We start from the raw sequence: 27,192 nt of genomic DNA, 5'->3' as shown, positions 1-27,192 counted from the left end.
TATACTGGCTCTACTGGCTTACTGACCCTATTGTACTGTACTCAATATACTGGCTCTATTGGATTACTGGCTCTACTGTAATGTACTCACTATACTGGCTCTACTGGCTTACTGACTCTACTGTACTCACTATACTGGCTCTACTGTACTCACTATACTGGCTCTACTGTACTGTACTCACTATACTGGCTCTACTGTACTCACTATACTGGCTCTACTGTACTGTACTCACTATACTGGCTCTACTGTCTTACTGACTGACTACCCTACTGACTCTACTGGCTTACTGACTCTACTTACTGTACTGTACTGTACTGGCTTACTGACTGACTGTACTGTACTGACTCTACTGACTGACTGTACTCTACTGACTCTACTGGCTTACTGACTGTACTGTACTGACTCTACTGGCTTACTGACTGTACTGGCTTACTGACTGACTGTATTCTACTGGCTTACTGACTGACTACTGTACTGACTATACTGGTGTACTGGCTTACTGACTGACTGTACTCTACTGACTACTGGCTTACTGACTCTACTGTACTGTTCTCACTATACTGACTCTACTGGCTTACTGACTCTACTGGCTTACTGACTGACTGACTGTACTGACTACTGACTCTACTGGCTTACTGACTGACTGTACTGTACTGACTATACTGGCTTACTGACTCTACTGTCCTGTACTCACTATACTGGCTCTACTGGCTTACTGACTGTACTCTACTGGCTTACTGACTCTACTGGCTTACTGACTGACTGTACTCTACTGACTCTACTGGCTTACTGACTCTACTGTACTGTACTCACTATACTGGCTCTACTGGCTTACTGACTGACTGTACTCTACTGACTGTACTGGCTTACTGACTCTACTGGCTTACTGACTGACTGTACTCTACTGACTTACTGTACTGACTACTGGCTTACTGACTGACTGTACTGTACTGACTACTGACTCTACTGGCTTACTGACTGACTGTACTGTACTGACTACTGGCTTACTGACTGTACTCTACTGGCTTACTGACTGACTGTACTGTACTGACTCTACTGGCTTACTGACTGACTGTACTCTACTGACTCTACTGGCTTACTGACTGACTGTACTCTACTGACCCTACTGGTTAAATGACTCTACTGGCTTACTGACTGACTACTCTACTGACTCTACTGGGTTACTGACTCTACTGGCTTGCTGACTGACTGTACTGTACTGACTCTACTGGCTTACTGACTGACTGTACTCTACTGACTCTACTGGCTTACTGACTGACTGTACCCTACTGGATTACTGACTGACTGTACTGTACTGACTACTGGCTTACGGACTGACTGTACTGTACTGACTATACTGGCTTACTGACTGTACTCTACTGGCTTACTGACTGACTGTACTGTACTGACTCTACTGGCTTACTGACTCTACTGACTGACTGTACTCTACTGACTCTACTGGCTTACTGACTGACTGTACTGTACTGACAACAGGCTTACTGACTGACTGTACTCTACTGGCTTACTGACTGACTGTACTCTACTGGCTTACTGACTGACTGTACTCTACTGGCTTACTGACTCTACTGGCTTACTGACTGACTGTACTCTACTGACTCTACTGGTTGAATGACTCTACTGCTTGCTGACTTACTGTACTGACTCTACTGACTGACTGTACTCTACTGGCTCTACTGACTTACTGTACTCTACTGGCTTGCTGACTGCCTACTCTACTGACTCTACTGGCTTACTGACCCTACTGGCTTACTGGCTGACTGTACTCTACTGACTCTACTGGCTTACTGACTGACTGACTACTGTACTGACAACTGGCTTACTGACTGACTGTACTCTACTGGCTTACTGACTGACTGTACTCTACTGGCTTACTGACTGACTACTCTACTGGCTTACTGACTACTGGCTTACTGACTGACTGTACTCTACTGACTCTACTGGTTGAATGACTCTACTGCTTGCTGACTTACTGTACTGACTCTACTGACTGACTGTACTCTACTGGCTCTACTGACTTACTGACTGACTCTACTGTACTGACTATACTGGCTTACTGACTGTACTCTACAAGCTTACTGACTGACTGTACTGTACTGGCTTACTGACTGACTGTACTGTACTGGCTTACTGACTGACTGTACTCAACTGGCTTACTGACTGACTGTACTCTACTGGCTTACTGACTCTACTGACTATACTGGCTTACTGACTCTACTGGCTTACTGACTGACTGTACTCTACTGACTCTACTGGCTTACTTACTGACTGTACTGACTCTACTGGCTTACTGACTGTACTGGCTTACTGACTGACTGTACTCTACTGGCTTACTGACTGACTACTGTACTGACTATACTGGTGTACTGGCTTACTGACTCTACTGTACTGTTCTCACTACTGACTCTACTGGCTTACTGACTCTACTGGCTTACTGACTGACTGACTGTACTCTACTGACTACTGGCTTACTGACTCTACTGTACTGTTCTCACTATACTGACTCTACTGGCTTACTGACTCTACTGGCTTACTGACTGACTGACTGTACTGACTACTGACTCTACTGGCTTACTGACTGACTGTACTGTACTGACTATACTGGCTTACTGACTCTACTGTCCTGTACTCACTATACTGGCTCTACTGGCTTACTGACTGACTGTACTCGACTGGCTTACTGACTGACTGTACTCTACTGGCTTACTGACTGACTGTACTCTACTGGCTTACTGACTCGACTGGCTTACGGACTGACTGTACTGTACTGACTATACTGGCTTACTGACTGTACTCTACTGGCTTACTGACTGCCTGTACTGTACTGACTCTACTGGCTTACTGACTCTACTGACTGACTGTACTGTACTGGCTCTACTGGTTTACTGACTGACTGTACTGTACTGGCTCTACTGGCTTACTGACTGTACTCTACTGGCTTACTGACTACTGTACTGGCTTACTGACTCTACTGGCTTACTGACTGACTGTACTCTACTGACTTATTGACTGACTGTACTGTACTGACTACTTGCTTACTGACTGACTGTACTCTACTGGCTTACTGACTGACTGTACTCTACTGGCTTACTGACTACTGACTATACTGGCTTACTGACTCTACTGGCTTACTGACTGACTACTCTACTGACTCTACTGGCTTACGGACTGACTACTGTACTCACTATACTGGCTTACTGACTGTACTCTACTGGCTTACTGACTGACTGTACTCTACTGACTTACTGACTGACTGCACTGTACTGACTACTTGCTTACTGACTGACTGTACTCTACTGGCTTACTGACTGACTGTACTCTACTGGCTTACTGACTACTGACTATACTGGCTTACTGACTCTACTGGCTTACTGACTGACTGTACTCTACTGACTCTACTGGTTTAATGACTACTGGCTTACTGACTGACTACTCTACTGACTACTGGCTTACGGACTGACTACTGTACTCACTATACTGGCTTACTAACTGTACTCTACTGGCTTACTGACTGCCTGTACTGTACTGACTTTACTGGCTTACTGACTCTACTGGCTTACTGATTGACTGTACTGTACTGACTCTACTGGCTTACTGACTGTACTCTACTGTCTTACTGACTACTGTACTGGCTTACTGACTGACTGTACTCTACTGACTTACTGACTGACTGTACTGACTACTTGCTTACTGACTGCCTGTACTCTACTGGCTTACTGACTCTACTGACTGTACTGGCTTACTGACTCTACTGACTGTACTGGCTTACTGACTCTACTGGCTTACTGACTGACTGTACTCTACTGACTCTACTGGTTTAATGACTCTACTGGCTTACTGACTGACTACTCTACTGACTCTACTGGCTTACGGACTGACTACTGTACTCACTATACTGGCTTACTGACTGTACTCTACTGGCTTACTGACTGACTGTACTGTACTGACTCTACTGGTTTAATGACTCTACTGGCTTACTGACTCTACTGGCTTACTGACTGACTGTACTGTACTGGCTCTACTGGCTTACTGACTCTACTGGCTTACTGACTGACTGTACTGTACTGGCTCTACTGGCTTACTGACTCTACTGTCTTACTGACTGACTGTACTGTACTGACTATACTGACTTACTGACTGTACTCTACTGGCTTACTGACTGCCTGTACTGTACTGACTTTACTGGCTTACTGACTCTACTGGCTTACTGACTGACTGTACTGTACTGGCTTACTGACTCTACTGGCTTACTGATTGACTGTACTGTACTGACTCTACTGGCTTACTGACTGTACTCTACTGTCTTACTGACTACTGTACTGGCTTACTGACTGACTGTACTCTACTGACTTACTGACTGACTGTACTGACTACTTGCTTACTGACTGACTGTACTGACTACTTGCTTACTGACTGACTGTACTCTACTGGCTTACTGACTCTACTGACTATACTGGCTTACTGACTCTACTGGCTTACTGACTGACTGTACTCTACTGACTCTACTGGTTTAATGACTCTACTGGCTTACTGACTGACTACTCTACTGACTCTACTGGCTTACGGACTGACTACTGTACTCACTATACTGGCTTACTGACTGTACTCTACTGGTTTAATGACTCTACTGGCTTACTGACTCTACTGGCTTACTGACTCTACTGGCTTACTGACTCTACTGGCTTACTGACTCTACTGGCTTACTGACTCTACTGGCTTACTGACTGACTGTACTGTACTGGCTCTACTGGCTTACTGACTCTACTGTCTTACTGACTGACTGTACTGTACTGACTCTACTGGCTTACTGACTCTACTGGCTTACTGACTACTGGCTTACTGACTGACTGTACTGTACTGGCTCTACTGGCTTACTGACTCTACTGGCTTACTGACTCTACTGGCTTACTGACTGACTGTACTGTACTGGCTCTACTGGCTTACTGACTGTACTCTACTGGCTTACTGACTGACTGTACTGACTGTACTGGCTTACTGACTGTACTCTACTGGCTTACTGACTACTGTACTGGCTTACTGACTCGACTGGCTTACTGACTGACTGACTGTACTGACTATACTGGCTCTACTGACTGACTACTGACTGACTCTACTGACTGACTATACTGTAAGACTACTGTAGGGCCTTGATGAGGGAAGAAGGCGAGTGGAGAATGATGTAAAAAAAAAACTGTGGTTGAATTGAAAATACATTTAACACACCAGGCATCAGTGTTTTTCCTTTCTTCCATACAAAAGGTCTACAAGCTACAGTTATTCTAGCTGTCTGAATAGCCCTCATTGTTTTGGTAGATATCATAACACATGGATGTGTTTTTAACTCTCTGAGAGAGGGGTGTATATAGAACATGTTTTTTCTCTGAGAGGGAGGGGTGGATGGATGTGTTTTTAACTCTGAGAGAGGGGTGTATATAGAACATGTTTTTTCTCTGAGAGGGAGGGGTGGATGGATGTGTTTTCTCTCCGTCATCAGGTAGGTTCCTGTTGTAGCTTGTTTAGTGGTGGGCGGAGGACGGTGGCAGTACATGTGGGGCCCTCTCCCTCCTCTCTCCTGCCTATTGAATGTCAACATGTGCTGCAGAAATACACTCAGTATGCTGAAGTCAGACAGAGCTAAGGCACCCAAGGTCATTATTCAGGCATTACCAGAAAGCTGACTCAGATACCTAGAGGAGTAGCTAGAGCCCCCCTTTCACAAAAAGAGAAGGAACCTTCCAGTAGAGATACAATAGCCTAAAGTGGCTTATGTCATAAACCTGTTCTGTTTCATTCTGTGGGATGGTGGAATCTCCACTGAGCTCTATAGATGAGTCTAATGCACCACAGGATTACTGGGGCAAAGACTGTAATCTGACTCTGTTAGGATGAGATCAAGGGTCTTCCTAACTAAAGTAGTATGTTATCTCTCTGAACAGTTATCAGTTAAGAGGAGATCAGAGAAGGGCCATCTACTATAGATGACTATTAGAAGGGGAAGCATTTGGAAAGAAAAGCAGAATACTGTAGATGTACAGGCCTATAACTACAGTACAGCTATAAGATCCCATTGTAAAGATGGGGAGTCTTTCAGCAGGCATTAGGGCAGATTGTTTTGGGGAAGCCCTTTGGTTAAGTGGAGAAGTAACACAGGTGCAGTCAGATGTAATCAGATCCATATGTTATGAACAGCATGAAACAGACCCATTTTCAATTGCAAGTTAGTGTGGCATCATGCCATTAAAAAAAAGTTGTAGCTACTTACTACTGTAAGTGACTGCAGTACTTGTGCAGTAGTAGCTGAATACATATCTGATTTAGTAGTTGTGATGATCGTAACCTCCTTAAACGCAGCAGCCCGTTATAATTCTCTCAACTGTTTTTCTGAATGGCTGGATGCCTAAGATGTCTGGCCAGATCATTAGATCTGTAGGAGGAAAACTGGAAAATAAGGGGATGTTTCCTTTCCTAAGCCAGCCAGAACTCTGGCAGCGCAACGTAGCCTAGCGCGTGGTGGACCGACCGGCGGAGGGAGGAGGGAGGCAGGGATTTTAAATAAATAGAGTTATTCCACTCGTCTCTCCATAATGTTAACCAGGCAAGACAAACAGCAGGATATTTAGACTTTGATTACTTTTTAATAGCTGTAAAAAATACTCTCCACAGAGTTTTTGTGTCCATAAAGATGACATCATTGAGATGTTTCTGGTCCCCCAGCCAGAACCAATTGAAATCCCTCTGCTTTCCGAAGTTTTTCTGTGGTTCATATTGAGCCATGTCTGCTGGGGCAGGGAGTCTTACACTGACTGTAACGGAGAGGAGGACCAAAATGCAGTGTGGTTAGTGTTCAACGTGTTTAATATAGACGATAAATGAGAACACTACAAAATACAAAACAATAAATGTGAAAACCAAAACAGTCCTATCTGGTGCAATGACACAAAGACAGAAGACAACCACCCACAAAGTACCCACAGAATATGGCTGCCTAAATATGGTTCCCAATCAGAGACAACGATAGACAGCTACCTCTAATTGAGAACCAATCTAGGCAACCATAGACATACAAACTCCCTAGAAAGGAAACAGCCCCATAAACATACAAAAAAACCTAGACCAGACAAAACACATAAATCCCCCATGTCACACTCTGACCTAACCAAAATAATCAAGAAACAAAGATAACTAAGGCCAGGGTGTGACACTGACATAATGATCATTAGGAAAATAGACAGTAACCCAGAAGACACATTCCAAAATATTACACAAGACTTAAAGATGGGTCTGAAATATAGTGCAATGATCATAGATTGTCTTCATAATTAGGTTATTTTGCCGGAGTGTATTGCATGTCAGGTGCATTGAGCTACTTGACTTATTCAACTCAGCATTACCATCTTATCATCTTATCATCTTTAGATTTAATGGTCTTGGTTTTCTATTTGAAAACTATTTGTCAGATACAATAATTCACTTCCTCCCAGATTCACATTGATATAGGAATTAATCCAAGAGCTGGCAATTCAATTAGGGGAGGATTTGATGGAGTCCTTTGTGTCAAATTTGTCTGTTGACTCCATCTGTTTGTTGAGGAGGTGGGTTGACTCTATGCTGAATCCCTATGGGTGCCATTCTGCCATTTATTAATTAATTCACACATAATTTGAAAAGCAGACTAAGGGCCGAATGCATGGTCTCTCGCCAGGCCCAGCCTGGAGTGGGAATGCTGTGATCTTGCTGTCTGTCAAAATGGAGTCCTACAATGTGTTTTACTCATCTGTCATGTCTTCTCTCTCTCTTTTTGTCTTTTTAGATGGAAGACCCCAGTGGGAAGTGGAGGCGAAAATCATCCGTGAGAAAAGTCAAGGAGTAAGTAGAACACAAGCTTTCTACACCTCTCTGTAGCTTAGCTGTCACAAACATGATGTATATTATTCTGTATCATTAGGCTACATTTTTACAGCTGTTATATTGATGTAGCATTATTCATTCATTATTTACTAAAGTATCCTGACTAATGTGAATGTCTGTGAAAAGTGGAAACGTTGACTGTGTTGGTTCCTTCTCCCAGTCGAGCGTTGTAGTGGAGGTCCCTCCCTACCACAGTAAGACCGTGACCTCGGCTGTTCAGGTGCAGTTCTACGTGTGTAACGGCAAACGGAAAAGGAGCCAATCACAACGCTTCACTTACCTGTCAGGTAGGAGGATCTACATTCTACACTAGAGGTCGACCGATTATGATTTTTCGCCGCCGATACCAATACCGATTATTGGAGGACCAAAAAAGTCTATACCGATTAATCGGCCAATTTTTATTTATTTATTTGTAATAATGACAATTACAACAATACTGAATGAACACTTATTTTAACTTAATATAATACATAAATAAAATCAATTTAGCCTCAAGTAAATAATGAAACATGTTCAATTAGGTTTAAATAATGCAAAAACAAAGTGTTGGAGAAGAAAGTAAAAGTGCAATATGTGCTATGTAAGAAAGCTAACGTTTCAGTTCCTTGCTCAGAACATGAGAACATATGAAAGCTGGTGGTTCCTTTTAACATGAGTCTTCAATATTCCCAGGTAAGAAGTTTTAGGTTGTAGTTATTATAGGAATTATAGAACTATTTCCCTCTATACCATTTGTATTTCATTAAACTTCGACTATTGGATGTTCTTATAGGCACTTTAGTATTGCCAGTGTAACAGTATAGCTTCCGTCCCTCTCCTCGCTCCTCCCTGGGCTCGAACCAGCAACACAACGATAACAGCCACCATCGAAGCAGCGTTACCCATGCAGAGCAAGGGGAACAACTACTAGAAGGCTCAGAGCGAGTGATGTTTGAAACACTATTAGAGCGCGCTAACTAGCTAGCCATTTCACTTCGGTTACACCAGCCTCATCTTGGGAGTTGATAGGCTTGAAGTCATAAACAGCGCAATGCTTGACGCACAACGAAGAGCTGCTGGCAAAACGCATGAAAGTGCTGTTTGAATTAATGTTTACGCGCCTGCTTCTGCCTACCACCGCTCAGTCAGATACTTAGATACTTGTATGCTCAGTCAGATTATATGCAACGCAGGACACGCTAGATAATATCTAGTAATATCATCAACCATGTGTAGTTAACTAGTGATTATGATTGTTTTTATAAGATTTTATAAGATAAGTTTAATTCTAGCTAGCAACTTACCTTGGCTTACTGCATTCGCGTAACAGGCAGTCTCCTTGTGGAGTGCAACGAGAGAGAGGCAGGTCGTTATTGCATTGGACTAGTTGACTGTAAGGTTGCAAGATTGGATCCCCCAAACTGACGAGGTGAAAATCTGTCGTTCTGCCCCTGAACGAGGCAGTTAACCCACCGTTCCTAGGCCGTCTTTGAAAATAAGAATGCGTTCTTAACTGACTCGCCTAGTTAAATAAAGGTATACAAAAATCGGCAAATTGGCGCCCCAAAATACCGATTTCCGATTGTTATGAAAACTTGAAATCGGCCCTAATTAATCGGCCATTCCCATTAATCGGTCGACCTCTATTCTACACCAATCATAGTGCTTGAATTGCAAGTCTTTAGAATCACTGGCAGTTGTGTTCCACTGCAGATTATTAGATCTGGCAACACATGGTGTTTAGCTAACATCTCATCAACCACATTTATATGATGTAGCAGTTGTGTGGTATGTGTGGCAGTGGGAGTGTTCTAAAGACATACTGGAACAGGATCATGTGGAGTCACGTTGAAACCTGCTTGTCACTCCTCTGTTGACCTCTCAGGGGGATTGACAGAAAGCAGATACAGCCATGGAAATACAAACATACACACACTGCCGAGGATCCTGCTTTTGGGCTTAGCTAACTAACCCGGTTTTGGAGAGCTTTGAACTTTCCCTCCCAGTTTGCATAGCTGTGGTTAAAGAAGGGGCACCTCCACTAACAGTTACATGTGCACCCGCCAACTGTTTATGTAAAGCACAATGATACTCTATTGCTGTCTATTTCTGATGTGTATTTGCATTTAAGTTTTAGTATGCACATTTCTGCTCTCCAGGAACATTTTATTGCACACTGGAATTGTGGGAATTTCAAATGTTTCCAAGGCTGAATTTTTGTTTTTTTTAACGTAGATTCTACCGTTTCCTAATGTTTCTCATTAAGTCAAATCCCTGCATAGTTACTTGATATTGTTATTGTTTTCCAACAATAACGTCAAACCAACATTAGTCAAAACGAAAACTGTGTTGGTGGAATATAATGACAAGTGAGCAATTTCTGATATCTACCACAGCAATGTGTGTGCATGCATTTAGATGTGTATGTGCCCTTCCACCCACTCTCCGTTTGCAGCACGTCGCCCACTCTTCAAGTGCTTCCTGTTTTCCACGCTACCCTACCAGGACAGCCAATTAGAGCACAGCACAGGAAGCCTGCTCTGTCAGTGTAGACGCCACTATTGTTACCACGGACACCGCACGCTTAATTGTGGCATCACCGGCCCACCAATCACACTGTGCTACCTAGTGTGCGTGGGTAGTAGGGCCCTGGCTGGCCTGGTTTAGGGCTGAACTGTGAGAAAAGAGCATCAGTTAACTTCTGAGATCCCCTAAGGAGGATGTCATGATTAGAATGTGTAGTGTTCTCAGGTGGTCAAGACAAGAATAACTTTGTCATTAGGGTTGGCCAAGTATGGATAGGTGCTGTCGGCATAGTCCAGAGGAAGACCCCTTCTGTCTCTACAATATCGCAGTGCCTTTCCACTTCAAAACCAAAACATGTATGAAAGCACCATTTAACCCAATCTATCACAGTATCTCTGTCCCTTCCCCCTCAGACACAAGTCTTCCTGGCTGTATTCTCTCAGTAACATGCCTGTCAGAGGGAGGGCCCTGGGAGGTAGTAGGGGTACTAGGGGCTGTGAACTGGTTTGTCCTCCTCCTTGTTTCAGCATGGCTGGAAGGCATTTTGCTTCTCCCCATACTGCAGTCAACATGATGGCACCCAAACCCAACAACATATGCTCCCTCTCTCTGATTCAGAGCTGAGTCAAAATAAAACCCTGCCCGGTCACAAGCACCAGATTGGGAAATAGGTTACTGATTGGTACACAGCAGAGTTGTGCTATGCGCTGTTGTAAAGGTGCTCCGTTTAAGTAAAGATTTCTAATATAGTTAACACATACATTCTGAACTTGGGTGAACCAAGTTCATGTTGATGTTCATGTGGATGTTGATTGGGAAGTTAATCCTGAGATTTGGCTATTTGTGGTGTTCCAGAATTTGGTCAAACAAATGAGTACTGCCTTGTGTTTTTCTTTGGAATTCATTATCTGTTATCATAATCATCACATACGTCAACAAAATATTTATGGCTGCAATGAAAGATTTGAATATATTAATGCTGGTATCATGTGAAAGGCAATGTGTTGGTTTTCCATACTGAGTGTCTCTCTCTCTCCCTCTCTCTCTCTCTCTGTCTGTCTCTGTCTCTCTCTCACTCTCACTCTCACTCTCTCGCTCACTCTCACTCACTGTCTCCAGTCCTGGTGAAGCAGGAGCACAACAGAGAAGAGATGGAAGGGCCCCCTGCTGTGCCCCCCATGCCCGGTATGTCCATGCCCCTGGCCCATGCTGCCAGCCTGGTCCGCAGTACCCACACCCAGCTGCCTTCCCCTGAGCAGGGCCACCCACCGGACGGCCTTCTGTCCAGCTCTCCCCGGGGCCTGGCTGCGGGCCCCGGCTCCAGCCTCCATACTCTGCAGCCTGCCTGCCCCCTCATGGGCTCCCCCTCCTTCCAGCACCTGCCTCACCTCCAGGGCCGAGGCCTCCACACGCCTGCTGACTGCCACATGACGTTCCATCCGGGCCCAGCCCCTCCCAACAGGCCCTCCTACCAACACCATCCTATGCAGCAGAGTCACACCCACTCCAGCCATCTAAGCAACCTAAATCCCAACCTGCCCTACAATGGACAGCCCAGCCTTTCCATGAACACTGGGGTTCCGCAGGGCTATGAGAGGATGCCTTACCACCACCACCAGCAGCAGTCTGACCCCGGGGTCTCCCACCCCCACCCCATGGGGCTGGGTATGGTGTACCACTCCTCCCCAACCACCTCCGCCCAGCAGGTCTCCAGCCCCCACAGCCCCATCTCCACGGCCCCCCACAGCCAGCCCATGACCCACTCATCCCACTCTGCCCCTCACCTGCTCTCCATGGGCTACCACTGCCCCCCCAACCCCAGTCAGGTGCCCTCGCCCACCCGCCCCAACCACCCCATGGGCCAGCCCTCACCCACCCACCCAAACCATCCGATGCAGCCCTCCCCCCAGCTGCAGAGAGCTATGGGGGGATACCACCCCACCAGCCAGAGGTCTGCCTCCTGTCCCACTACCTCCAGTGCCCCTCCAGCCCACATGGTTCCCTCGCCCCATTCCGGGCCACCCTCCCCCCAGCTCCACTCCCTACCCTACCAGTCGCCCACCTCCCCCTCCCCCACCGGCAGCCCTCTGGACCCCCCAGCACACAGTCCCCAGGCCAGCAGCCCTGTCATGTCCAACCTGTCCCCAGGCTCGTGCAGCAGCAACCCCATGCAGCAGCACCCCCTTGCCCCCCAGCAGAGCCCCTTCCCTACGGAGGGGGAGAGTGTGAACATCAAGCAGGAGCCGGAGGAGAGAGAGCCCACCTTCAGAACCATCGGCCTGCAGGACATCACACTGGACGACGGTAAGACACAGCTCTGTCTGTCAGCCTCTCCATCTCTCTGTGTCTGTACTCACCACACTTTCTCTGTGTCTGTACTCACTACACTCTCTCTGTGTCTGTACTCACTACACTCTCTCTGTGTATGTACTCACCACACTCTCTCTGTGTCTGTACTCACCACACTCTCTCTGTGTCTGTACTCACCACACTCTCTCTGTGTCTGTACTCACTACACTCTCTCTGTGTCTGTACTCACTACACTCTCTCTGTGTCTGTACTCACCACACTCTCTCTGTGTCTGTACTCACCACACTCTCTCTGTGTCTGTACTCACTACACTCTCTCTGTGTCTGTACTCACTACACTCTCTCTCTGTGTCTGTACTCACTACACTCTTTCTGTGTCTGTACTCACTACACTCTTTCTGTGTCTGTACTCACTACACTCTTTCTGTGTCTGTACTCACTACACTCTCTCTGTGTCTGTACTCACTACACTCTCTCTGTGTCTGTACTCACTACACTCTCTCTGTGTCTCATTTTCTCTTGATCCAGCTAACACGTATTTTACAAAAATGCTTCTGTTTTATAACACTGGAAAAAGATACCTTCCACCAGTTACTGAATTCTCCTGGGTGAAATTATGTCTCGTTGTAGTGATTTGTATTTCATAAATACAGCACTTAAACCGTCAGTTGGGTTTTGTACACAGTAGGGTTGTTATTGAGTGGTCCTGACAGGAGGATTGGACATCATAGCAGCACAATAGACTAATGACTCTCGCACTATTGACCTCGTCACAAATAGCTCATCCCTATCTCACACACACACACACACACACACACACACACACACACACACACACACACACACACACACACACACACACCAGTAAGGAGATTCATTCTTTGGGTTTTATACCACAGAGACCACAGCCGCTGTAATTACTGTGTGTGGAAGGCCCTTTCCATTCTGGAGAGGACTAATGTACCTCTATTTACGGTGGTATAACAAACTGACTGGAGAATGATGAGACTAACTCATTAACATTGCCTCTTCACTTCAAGAACACTACAAATCCTAACTCGGCACTAGCCGTTTGAGAAATCACCATTCCCCATTTAGTTTCTAATCTGCCATGCACAGCCACTTCTGCTTCTCTGCATACTGGTCCTGCTCAGTCACGTATTCAAATAAACAGCAGTCAAATGGCCCATAGTTAATAAACAGCCTGGAGTGGCTGCGATAGAAAGTGTGTGTGCATCAGGAAGTGCTGTATTGTGTGCTAGCAAGGGCCAGGCTAATTACACGGCCCATTATCAATAAGTCATGTATGAAAGGCCATCAGACACAAGTTCACCAGCTGCATAATACACTACATGTGTATGCCTACACACACTCATACACTCAGACTTAGTCGCACAGTTGTGTGTACGCACGCATAATCATAATCACTATATCCTTAATTACTCACTCTCTATTTCTCTCTCACACTCTCCAACACACATTCACACACACATTGTGCAAGTAAAAGTCTGGCTGCCTCAGTCAATTTCCCTCAGACGGTGTAGCTACAGGTAACTGCCAAAATAAAGGAAACACCTCGAGCCAGAACAGCTTCAATGCACTTTGGCATAGATTCTACAAGTGTCTGGAACTCTATTGGAGGGATGCAACACCATTTTTCCATGAGACATTTGTTGATGGTGGTGGAAAAATGTTCCAGAATCTCTCATAAGTGTTCAATTGAGTTGAGATCTGGTGACTGACACGGCCATGGCATATTGTGAAACATCAGCAAGTTGTGCAGTCTTGGTCAACGAAGCTCCTGTCAAATGTGCCCCCCTCCTACCCAAACTCACTGAGATCTCTTCTAGCCATGGTAGCCAAAATAATGGGCAACTGGGCCTGCCCAGCATGTTTATATATGACCCTAAGCATGATGATGGGATGTTAATTCCACACCAGTGTGGAAGCACTTGCTTTGTGGCCCTCATTTACTCAAGTGTTTCCTTTATTTTGGCAGTTACCTGTACATACCAAGAAGAAAAGTGTGAGAAAAGTTGTTGACTGAAAAGACTAACAGGTTCACCCTGGGATTAGTTAGTCCCTGTCTGAGCGAGGCCTAGAAATAGCTTCTGTGCCATGCAGGCTCTGTAGGACGCACAAACAAACAGACACACAAAACACACACGCACACACACTGGCTCTGTAGGACATCATGAAGCAGTGAATGACTGAGCAGCGCAGTGCAGCAATGGAACGACTGAGGTTTTAGGAGGTCAGAGCAGCACATGAAATATACCACAGAGCAGACCAGGGTTCATGTGTATTTAAGTATTTGTTATTACATTTTTTGTTGTTGGTGTATTTGACTATTTTCAAATAATGTGGCCTAATTAACTACTTCTATTGGAAGTATTTTCGGTAACACTTTATTTGGATAGTCCATATGTAGATGCTCTACAGACTATCAGTAACATTTCAACTAACTATCTACTAACCCTAGCTCTAACTTTAACCCTAAACTTAATCCTTACCCTAACCTTATTCTTAACCTAACCCTAACCCTGACCTTAGCAGATAGTTTGTTGATAGTATGACCATCTATAGAGCATCTGCAGAGCAAAAATCCGGACTATCCAAATCAAGTCTGACCGTATTTTCAAATACTTATTTCAAATACTATATTAAAATAACTGGGTTAAATACATGGGAGTGTATTTGAGTCAGTGTATTTGAGTGTTTTCAAATAATTTTCAAGTGTATTTCTAAATACATTCCAATATTCAACTACTTTTCTTTTCAAATAAAAAAATATCTAAATACTTACATCTAAATGTCTTTGAAAGTGATTGAACTCTGGTCTACTAGACTATCTGTGTGTCTTTCTGTTAATGTCTGTCTATCTGTCTGAGTTCTAGTAGTCTAACTAAGAACAGGGTCAGTTAGTTACATGTCAGTCAGTGCTGATATGTACATTTTGATATGATAGTCATTCCCTGGTAGGATTTCAGTATACAGTAGTATCACCAGGGGTGCAACTTTCACTTGGGGAATTGCATTTTTGTCCCCCCCAGTTTTATCATTGGAATGTGATACAAAACAAGGCAACTGTGTGCTTTAGGACCATGCGGACGCCTCCGAGCGGTCGGGTAAGCTGTTTGGAGTGTTTATCCTACTATTTAAAAATATATATAATATTAGTTCACCCCCCCCCCCCCCCCACTTCTAAAACCAAAGTTGCGCCCCTGAGTATCACTGCCTGCATAGACTTGTGTCAGCACAAGTCTGTGTGTGTGTACCACCATGTCACAGTGTAAAACTGCTGTGGTGAGCTAACAGATGGCCTTGGTGACTGGTGACGTACGCCACGCAGGGGCCATGTCGAGGGTGTGTGTGTGTGTGCGTGCAGTAGGTCTACTGTGGGTGTGGGGGGGTCAGGAGTGGCACAGACTTGCTGACAGATGGACAGATGAGTTGAGGATCCCACCCAACTGGCAGTATGCACCCAAAAATGCATCCCCACTTCTCATACTCCTCCTAGATGAATTCTCATCTCCAATAAAGGTTTATAACAAAGATTATGTATTTATCAGTAAGAGGCAGGAGGAGGCAGTTCTTCTGCTAGAACTAGCAGCTGAAAGGAAACTGCTGTGTACAGGACCTCTGCTTCTTTATTGGTAGGTACAGTAGTCTATATTTAGTGTCCATATTTAGTGTCAATATATTTCCAATCTTCCTGAACAGTGTTAATGTGAGTGCACTATTAACAGGGACAGTAATTGTACAGTAGTGTGTATAGCGTGCTGTAGGTGTGTGCAACCTTGCTCTCCCCCTTCCTCTCGTGTGAATGTGAGTGAACCCTCCTGTGAGGGTGATTACGGCCGTCATGGTGACAGACTGAACCACTTGTGGTGCCGACCCGTGTGTTCATCTAATTAATCAGCTGGCCCTGTGTTTGCACAGACAACACACATACACAGTGCGGACAGGCGGGGGGGTAGCGGAGGCTGTGTGTGTGTGACACGGCGTGCCTGCATCTTTTGTTTGCTCTCCTGCTCGGTCCACAGCTGCCTCTCGCCGTGAGCACGGCATTCTGGGTTAATAATAGGCCGGGCCTGCTGCTCCCGCTCTTCTTGTGAGAGACAACGACATAGAGCAGGCACACACACTTATTTCTAGCGCTGTCATAGTGTATACACACACACACACACACACACACACACACACACACACACACACACACACACACACACACACACACACACAGAGACACAGGCACATAGTACACACAGTAAATGCACCCACCAAAAACAGCCATATTCACGTCAGTACTATGAGTATGGCGCCACACATTGTAAACACTGTGCACACAGTAGTTAATCACATACTTTAGGCAGTTTTCTCAGGCACAACTCTATATACAAATGCACGAGCAATGCCGCTCCCAGAGCATGTGCACGGTCCCTGTTGACACAGCATAGCCAACAACACACAGACATAAACACACACACGTCTACATTTAAAACATGGGCTAATCTGGGTCTGTTACTAAGGCTCCTGAAACATAGCTTTCACCAGACTCCAATCCCCTCCATGTAGGTAGGCCCTGTCCGTCTCTACTACTACAGACCCAGGGAACCAACCTCTAGTCTACAGGTTGCACTACCACTAGACGGAAGTCACAGAACCCTGGCACCATGCTGCTGGTCAGTTTGGGTCAAGCAGGCCTCATTCTCCAGAGTCCTGAGTTGTCCCCAACAGTGGAAACTCTCCTTTGGTGCTCTGTGGTTTGGTGGCTTTGTGGCTTGGTCCAAGTCCCAGCCCAGCCACTGGCTACTTCTAACTGAGCATGGCAGATAAATAACACAACTCTCTATTCATGTGAGGAAAAAACAGTGGTAGGAAAATGCATCAGGCCTGGACCTAACCAAACTCAGCTAGTTAAACACAATCCCAAACACACACCGCCGCTCTGGAAGAAGTGGAAACCCACTTTGTTTGTCGTCTTTCCATACAATTAAAGACTTAAGGAATGTAATGAAGGCAGAGGTATTGGCAGTGTAGCACCAGCACCGGGTTCTGGGTTCTGGGGTTCAGGTCCTGCCAGTGTGCCTTTCTCTCTCTCTCTGTGTGCGTGTCTGTGTGTGCGTGCTTTTCAGTGTGTTTCTCCGTCAAGATGTTGGCCAGCGGCAGGCAGACGGAGTGCCCAGGCCGGAGATCCTTGGTAATGTTGGAACTTAACATTGACCTTCAGCCAGGAAAACAGAAAGAGAAACCTTTTATTTGTTTACAGAGTCCCATATCAATGTTTTGAATATAATATTGTCTTGTTTGTATGCAAATGGCCTCTTGTACCAGCTCGTGGGTTGTGTTATCAGTTAACTTGTCTATCTTAGATGTCATTGTTGATTTGTGTTTCCTAACAGAGAGCCACTGTTATAGTTGATATCCCTATTAAACCCTGTAGTGTGCTTTGTGTGACAGCTGCTGTAAGGGGATTGTATATGTCAAGTGTCTCAGAGAACTGTTGAGTCACACACACACACACACACACCATAACACATCTCCACATGGCAGTCAGGTTACTGCAGTTATCTGCCATTCTAGTTATGTAGATGCAGGAATTCTTCTAACTCACTAAACTAGCTACTTAAAATGCCATTAAGTGCCATTAGGTGTTTAGTCACTGTGAAATGCAGCAGACACATAGAATGTGTCATTATCTGATCCCTACTGCACATCCTAAGGTGATGGTCTATTGTGGTAGAAGTTTAGATTAATCTTCTGGTTGGCCATTCCGGATCCTATTGGCTTCCATTCCAACATTTTAGGATGGTCATTCTGGCTCCAATCCTGTTGACTTCCATTCCAACATATTAGGATTGGAGCCAGAATGGCCAGTTTAGATGAATCTTCTGGTTGGCCATTCCGGATCCTATTGGCTTCCATTCCAACATTTTAGGATGGCCAATCTGGCCCCTATTGGCTTCCATTCCAACATTTTAGGATGGCCATTCTGGCTCCAATCCTGTTGGCTTCCATTCCAACATTTTAGGATGGTCATTCTGGCTCCAATCCTGTTGGCTTCCATTCCAACATATTAGGATGGCCATTCTGGATCCTATTGGCTTCCATTCCAACATTTTAGGATGGCCATTCTGGCTCCAATCCTGTTGGCTTCCATTCCAACATATTAGGATGGCCATTCTGGCTCCAATCCTGTTGGCTTCCATTCCAACATTTTAGGATGGCCATTCTGGCTCCAATCCTGTTGGCTTCCATTCCAACATTTTAGGATGGCCATTCTGGCTCCAATCCTGTTGGCTTCCATGCCAACATTTTAGGATGGCCATTCTGGCTCCAATCCTGTTGGCTTCCATTCCAACATTTTAGGATGGCCATTCTGGCTCCAATCCTGTTGGCTTCCATGCCAACATTTTAGGATGGCCCTTCTGGCTCCTATTGGCTTCCATTCCAACATTTTAGGATGGTCATTCTGGCTCCAATCCTGTTGGCTTCCATTCCAACATATTAGGATGGCCATTCTGGATCCTATTGGCTTCCATTCCAACATTTTAGGATGGCCATTCTGGCTCCAATCCTGTTGGCTTCCATTCCAACATATTAGGATGGCCATTCTGGCTCCAATCCTGTTGGCTTCCATTCCAACATTTTAGGATGGCCATTCTGGCTCCAATCCTGTTGGCTTCCATGCCAACATTTTAGGATGGCCATTCTGGCTCCAATCCTGTTGGCTTCCATTCCAACATTTTAGGATGGCCATTCTGGCTCCAATCCTGTTGGCTTCCATGCCAACATTTTAGGATGGCCATTCTGGCTCCTATTGGCTTCCATTCCAACATTTTAGGATGGTCATTCTGGCTCCAATCCTGTTGGCTTCCATTCCAACATTTTAGGATGGCCATTCTGGCTCCAATCCTGTTGGCTTCCATTCCAACATATTAGGATGGCCATTCTGGCTCCTATTGGCTTCCATTCCAACATTTTAGGATGGTCATTCTGGCTCCAATCCTGTTGGCTTCCATTCCAACATATTAGGATGGCCATTCTGGCTCCAATCCTGTTGGCTTCCATTCCAACATTTTAGGATGGCCATTCTGGCTCCAATCCTGTTGGCTTCCATTCCAACATTTTAGGATGGCCATTCTGGCTCCAATCCTGTTGGCTTCCATGCCAACATTTTAGGATGGCCATTCTGGCTCCAATCCTGTTGGCTTCCATTCCAACATTTTAGGATGGCCATTCTGGCTCCAATCCTGTTGGCTTCCATGCCAACATTTTAGGATGGCCATTCTGGCTCCAATCCTGTTGGCTTCCATGCCAACATTTTAGGATGGCCATTCTGGCTCCAATCCTGTTGGCTTCCATGCCAACATTTTAGGATGGCCATTCTGGCTCCAATCCTGTTGGCTTCCATGCCAACATTTTAGGATGGCCATTCTGGCTCCAATCCTGTTGGCTTCCACCTTGTAACTCACTCTTGTGGTCATCTGATGGCTTCCTGTGAGCAGACATTATAGGGGCCGGATCAAAAGACATGTGTGTTGTGAATCACTTACAAATGGGAAATCCACAGATGATTCACAGAGATGAGTGACTTTGTTAAAACTGCAGCAGTGTTCTAATGAGGATATAGTGTTCTGACTGGAGCTCTACTGTTACTGTGATCTGTCTCTCTGGCAGCGTGTCAGACTAGAGTAACAGACTACAGAGCTACAGTTAAACAGGCAAAAAAGAGATGTTAGCCTAGCAACCCTGGAACGTTTTTAGTCGTCTAGTTTCTGTTACTGAAACTGACCATATATTTCCAATGAAATATGATCATTAAGTGGACTTGTCCATTTCACTTGAACGTCTTATCCCGAGGCTCTCTGAAGATGTGTGCATGTCATTGCAAGTCTTCCTTTTGACCAACTGAATCTTGGCTTGCCTGTCCCGTGCCTTGCACAAGTGTTATCCATCGTCACATGCTTTCTTCATTTGGTAGAGTGGAGAGAACAATCACTCAGTCTTCTTGTCATTTTCTGAAGCTGGTTCTCTGTTGGAGCGCCCTACATGCCCTTTTCTGCTTCACACTTCAGTGTTTGTCTGTCAGGGAACGTTTTTTCAATCTGTCAGACGGGAACCAGGGTGATTACCTGTTTTCCATCCTAACTGACGACTTGTTTATCATAGAAAATCCACATCTGTTTGACTGTTTCACTTCTGTTTCTCATTGCAGAGATTATTTTAGCAGATCCCTTTTAGACATGAAATGTATACATCTAGACATGACGTTAAAGATCACTGTGTGATTCGAAACAAAGAAAAGCAAAGAAAGAATTGGGGTCAGAAAGGACACACTATGTAGATTTAATAAGGGCAGTCTGTTTCTCCCCTATGTCTGGGTTAGGTAAAGTGATTAATGTGAGTTTCCCCTTTGAGATAATGACATGACACACACTGAAAACCTAGTTTTACCACCAATCAGTACACTGATGGACTTTGATCGAGGAGGGACTCTCTGTCTTTGACTAATTAGCCTAAGTCACAGTGATTGATGGGTTCGTTCCCCACTACAGTACTGTCTGGGAGGTGACACCGGTCTGATGGGGAGGGAAGTCATGTTCATGGGCTGGTTTAGTCACACATCCAGTAAAGTAGATTAGCCCTAGGACCAGAGAGCTATGCCTTAAAAGCGAAATGACATTTCACTGTATGAGGAGCAGTTCCCTGGCTTAATAGGGACCCCCCCCTCCTAGTCATATAAAGAGGATCTCCCTTCCAGAGGGTTAAAGAGACCCAGGGTTCTCTTCTGTAGTAAGCTGGGCTAATTCATCACGTTTCTGATGCAGTCATAAAACAAGTCAATCTGAGACATTGGTTCAGGTATGAAACTACCGAAGTCAAGCACAATTTGAAAGATTTTTCCCAGATCTACATCAGATTATAGACGTAGTTGATAATATTTAATATAACTGTCAGTCTTGTTAGAGCCCATTTTGAAACCTTACCAGTAGTTGATTAATAGGATATCTAATGCCCGTGTGAAAGTTTGCATCGTTTTTGTGTGTGTTTTTGTGTGTGTTTTTGTGTGTGTTTTTGTGTGTGTTTTGTGTGTGTTTTTGTGTGTGTTTTTGTGTGTGTTTTTGTGTGTGTTTTTGTGTGTGTTTTTGTGTGTGTTTTGTGTGTGTTTTGTGTGTGTTTTGTGTGTGTTTTGTGTGTGTTTTGTGTGTGTTTTGTGTGTGTTCTGTGTGTGTTCTGTGTGTGTTCTGTGTGTGTTCTGTGGAAAGTTTTCTAAACAGACTGCAGATAGACATTGTGCTTGAGACTTACATTAAACACACAATCATTTTTAGTTGAACATTTCCGCTCGTGTGCTGTGTTTAGAACGTGGATACATTGTTGTAGACTGATGTTTTATGTAAAGCTGTCTGTCGCAGTTAACCGAGAAATACAGTCTATGTGTGAAGATAGATAGCTGTGTGTGATGGGAGAGGAAGAACCATCCGCCCACGCCAACAGGATAGAGACAGTGGCTAGCCAGCCAAGCACAAAGGCCTGCTCCTCCCTCTGTCACATCAGCAGTAGTAGCAGCTCACAGATCACACAAACAAATACAAATAAACACCTCTATTTCTGTCATGGAACCACCAATAGGTTTTCACTGCTTTTTTTAAAGGTAGTCAACTAGCAAGTACAGTTGACGCTACAGTATTCATTGTCGATACTGTAAAATTATGTTTGAAATAGTTGTATTACTTTTTCTGAGACAAATTTATTTGGGGGGATTTTTGAGAATGTACCAGTTTAACAGGAGTGCAATGACTTTGAGACGTTGTAATTGTATTCAGATATATAGCTGATGATTCTTAGGGATGGGGGTAACAGTTGATAGATAGCTGATGATTCTTAGGGATGGGGTAACAGTTGATATATAGCTGATGATTCTTAGGGATGGGGGTAACAGTTGATAGATAGCTGATGATTCTTAGGGATGGGGGTAACAGTTGATATATAGCTGATGATTCTTAGGGATGGGGTAACAGTTGATATATAGCTGATGATTCTTAGGGATGGGGGTAACCGTTGATAGATAGCTGATGATTCTTAGGGATGGGGGTAACAGTTGATATATAGCTGATGATTCTTAGGGATGGGGGTAACAGTTGATATATAGCTGATGATTCTTAGGGATGGGGGTAACAGTTGATATATAGCTGATGATTCTTAGGGATGGGGGTAACCGTTGATATATAGCTGATGATTCTTAGGGATGGGGGTAACAGTTGATATATATAGCTGATGATTCTTAGGGATGGGGGTAACAGTTGATATATAGCTGATGATTCTTAGGGATGGGGGTAACCGTTGATATATAGCTGATGATTCTTAGGGATGGGGGTAACCGTTGATATATAGCTGATGATTCTTAGGGATGGGGGTAACAGTTGATATATAGCTGATGATTCTTAGGGATGGGGGTAACAGTTGATATATAGCTGATGATTCTTAGGGATGGGGGTAACAGTTGATATATAGCTGATGATTCTTAGGGATGGGGTAACAGTTGATATATAGCTGATGATTCTTAGGGATGGGGGTAACAGTTGATATATAGCTGATGATTCTTAGGGATGGGGGTAACAGTTGATATATAGCTGATGAATCTTAGGGATGGGGGTAACAGTTGATATATAGCTGATGATTTTTATGGATGGGGGTAACAGTTGATATATAGCTGATGATTCTTAGGGATGGGGGTAACAGTTGATATATAGCTGATGATTTTTATGGATGGGGGTAACAACTGGAATACAGAATATCAAGGCTTTTAATTCAATTGATGAAAAAGTATCATTCTTGATTTGTGTTAATGAATACATTATTATTTAACCCCATACACAGCAAAATGTGGTTAAGAAATATAAAGGGAAGATCTTAAGATGAGCAAGATGAATTAATTTGAACGGACTCCCTAATATCTCGATAATACTCTGAATTTAATCTACACATGATTTGACTGTTAATTTTCCTCACTCCATCTACCAATAATATACCACATATATAAATACCCATATATAATATGACCCATATAAAGCAGATGCTGACTTGTCCATCAGACACAGTGGGCCATTAAATATATGATTTCACAACAGACAGTTGCACAACAAGTGGCCAGTTGTAGCTAAGAGAAGAGGAATCCCCGAGCAGCAGGGCTGGTACTGATACTGTGGTGTATGGACAGGTCTGGCTGAATACCTGTGTGTCTGTCTTTCTTAATGTGTGTCAAACTGTCAGAGCTCAGAGGACTCACTCGCCATCTCCTCGCTCTAAACCAGATAGTCAAACCCTCTCCTCTCTTTGCCCTCTGTCTCTTTGACCTGCCATGACTTTTGACACCTATGTGCCACATCAGGAAATGAACGGTGTATGAATGCCGCCACTGCTGCACCAATGCAAAGCTACCAGTCGCTGCTGTGTGGAAAATATCTTAACTTTTTCCACAAATACCAAACCAGGCTACGTATCCTCTCCTTTCACTCTCTCTCTCTCCTCTTTCTCTCTTTTCTCTCTCCCCTCTCTCTTCTCTCCCTCTCTTTTCTATTTCTTCTCTTTCTCCCTCTCTCTCTCTTTCTCACCCTCCTTTTCGTTCCATAGGTACTGTAGTTAACCAGATGCAGCTTCAGTTAGCGTGATATGGGGGTTAGAAGTTGATTTACTTTACGGCTGTGGTTTTTACAGGCTCCCCGCTGGTCCTCTCGCCGAGCCACGCTGGACCCGGTGTGAGCTGAAAACAGCTTTGGCACCACTGTAACAGTCAGGCCTCTGTTGGAGGCATCTCCAACATGCCCCACCACCAGAGAGCGAGAGAGAAAATAACTTATTTTTTCAATATTAGGCCTAGCTAGCTCTGCCTGGCAGAGTAATTACCTACAGCACTGTGCTTGAGTGCCTCTCTGGGGTCGACAACATGTGTTGTAACAATGGATTAATTTTATACAGGCCCATTTACTACGCTCGCAAACCCACAATAATAGGCCAGAGGAAATGTACTCAAGCTCCATTAAGAGGTGGAAGAAATGAAGAAACGCAATAGAGAAATGGTGCTCGCTAGGCCATTCAATAAATGGAGGATGATATTTATAGGAGTCGACATGTTGTGGTGGTAAAGACTAAATATCTTGGACGCTGTCAAAGGTCATGTCTGACGGTAATGACACACGGCAGTGAATGGAATAGTTTCCCCTCGCTTTCTGGTTGTTGACGGTGGTTTTGTCATTCCAAAGCTGTGAGTTGAAACTCTGGGTCTTGCCAGTGTATGTATGAGTTTTTCCCCTCTAAGTGAGCGGGGCAACATCGCCCTCTGCTGGTAAACATTTGTATTTTCTCACAGTCCGAATGCATTCAGGAACACAATTTAGATTTGATTTCTTGATAATATATGACAATCAATGTGGCCTCAAAAACTTTTGGTCAATTGAAGTTGAAGAAAGCCTTGCTAAGGTTTAGTAGCCTATAATAATAAACCCTCTGGACTGTGTTGTTCAGCTGTAGTGAACCTGTATCCTCTCTTTGTGTTTCCAGTGAATGAGATCATCGGCAGAGACATGTCCCAGTCCCCTGGTGGCGGTGCCCAGTCGTAGCGCTTTCCGTGGCCAGGCCTCCACACACCCAGCTGGGCATAGCAGTGTCCTCACCAGCCCCAACACCACCACCTCCACCACAGGACTTTACCTGCCTCTAGGCAGGACAGACTGGGCTGAGATTCCCCTTTACACTTCATGGACCTATCAGTCCACAAAAAGACCCTCCAGACACACATGAACAAACCTTTCATATACCCAGATGACAGCAAAAGAGCTCAGATTCACCCACCTACACATGTACAGTGGGGCAAAAAAGTATTTAGTCAGCCACCAATTGTGCAAGTTCCCCCACTTAAAAAGATTTTCATCATAGGTACACTTCAACTATGACAGACAAAATGAGAAAAGAAAATCACATTGTAGGATTTTTAATGAATTTATTTGCAAATGATGGTGGAAAATAAGTATTTGGTCACCTACAAACAAGCAAGATTTCTGGCTCTCACAGACTCCTCTGTCCTCCACTCGTTACCTGTATTAATGGCACCTGTTTGAACTTGTTATCAGTATAAAAGACACCTGTCCACAACCTCAAACAGTCACACTCCAAACTCTAGAGCTGTCAAAGGACACCAGAAACAAAATTGTAGACCTGCACCAGGCTGGGAAGACTGAATCTGCAATAGGTAAGCAGCTTGGTTTGAAGAAATCAACTGTGGGAGCAATTATTAGGAAATGGAAGACATACAAGACCACTGATAATCTCCCTCGATCTGGGGCTCCACGCAAGATCTCACCCCGTGGGGTCAAAATGATCACAAGAACGGTGAGCAAAAATCCCAGAACCACACGGGGGGACCTAGTGAATGACCTGCAGAGAGCTGGGACCAAAGTAACAAAGCCTACCATCAGTAACACACTACGCCGCCAGGGACTCAAATCCTGCAGTGCCAGACGTGTCCCCCTGCTTAAGCCAGTACATGTCCAGGCCCGGCTGAAGTTTGCTAGAGAACATTTGGATGATCCAGAAGAAGATTGGGAGAATGTCATATGGTCAGATGAAACCAAAATATAACTTTTTGGTAAAAACTCAACTCGTCGTGTTTGGAGGACAAAGAATGCTGAGTTGCATCCAAAGAACACCATACCTACTGTGAAGCATGGGGGTGGAAACATCATGCTTTGGGGCTGTTTTTCTGCAAAGGGACCAGGACGACTGATCCGTGTAAAGGAAAGAATGAATTGGGCCATGTATCATGACATTTTGAGTGAAAACCTCCTTCCATCAGCAAGGGCATTGAAGATGAAACGTGGCTGGGTCTTTCAGCATGACAATGATCCCAAACACACCACCCGGGCAACGAAGGAGTGGCTTCGTAAGAAGCATTTCAAGGTCCTGGAGTGACCTAGCCAGTCTCCAGATCTCAAACCCCTAGAGAATCTTTGGAGGGAGTTGAAAGTCCGTGTTGCCCAGCAACAGCCCCAAAACATCACTGCTCTAGAGGAGATCTGCATGGAGGAATGGGCCAAAATACCAGCAACAGTGTGTGAAAACCTTGTGAAGACTTACAGAAAATGTTTGACCTCTGTCATTGCCAACAAAGGGTATATAACAAAGTATTGAGATAAACTTTTGTTATTGACCAAATACTTATTTTCCACCACAATTTGCAAATAAATTCATAAAAAATCCTACAATGTGATTTTCTGGATTTCTTTTTTCTCATTTTGTCTGTCATAGTTGAAGTGTACCTATGATGAAAATTACAGGCCTCTCTCATCTTTTTAAGTGGAAGAACTTGCACAATTGGTGGCTGACTAAATACTTTTTTGCCCCACTGTATACATCAGATTATAAACAGGAGAACACCGCAGGGTGG

General features: G+C 44.5%; 1 protein-coding gene across 3 annotated transcripts in view; it reads left to right on the top strand.

Moving 5' to 3' along the window:
• LOC109886099 (nuclear factor of activated T-cells, cytoplasmic 3) overlaps positions 1 to 25,665 on the top strand; it is an 88,044-nt gene extending 62,379 nt beyond the window's left edge. For all 3 annotated transcript variants that reach the window (XM_031831258.1, XM_031831257.1, XM_031831260.1), the window contains exons 7-10: positions 7,829 to 7,884; positions 8,087 to 8,213; positions 11,554 to 12,738; positions 25,311 to 25,665. In XM_031831258.1, the coding sequence (XP_031687118.1) occupies positions 7,829 to 7,884; positions 8,087 to 8,213; positions 11,554 to 12,738; positions 25,311 to 25,369 (1,427 nt within the window). In that variant the 3' untranslated portion in view covers positions 25,370 to 25,665. The remainder of the gene's footprint in view (positions 1 to 7,828; positions 7,885 to 8,086; positions 8,214 to 11,553; positions 12,739 to 25,310) is intronic.
• The last annotated feature ends 1,527 nt before the right edge of the window (positions 25,666 to 27,192 follow it).

The sequence above is a fragment of the Oncorhynchus kisutch genome, linkage group LG8, assembly GCF_002021735.2.
Source record: "Oncorhynchus kisutch isolate 150728-3 linkage group LG8, Okis_V2, whole genome shotgun sequence".
Classification (NCBI taxonomy): domain Eukaryota; kingdom Metazoa; phylum Chordata; class Actinopteri; order Salmoniformes; family Salmonidae; genus Oncorhynchus; species Oncorhynchus kisutch.
The sequence above is the reverse complement of the archived record's forward strand: the minus strand, read 5'-3'. Positions and strand labels throughout refer to the sequence as shown.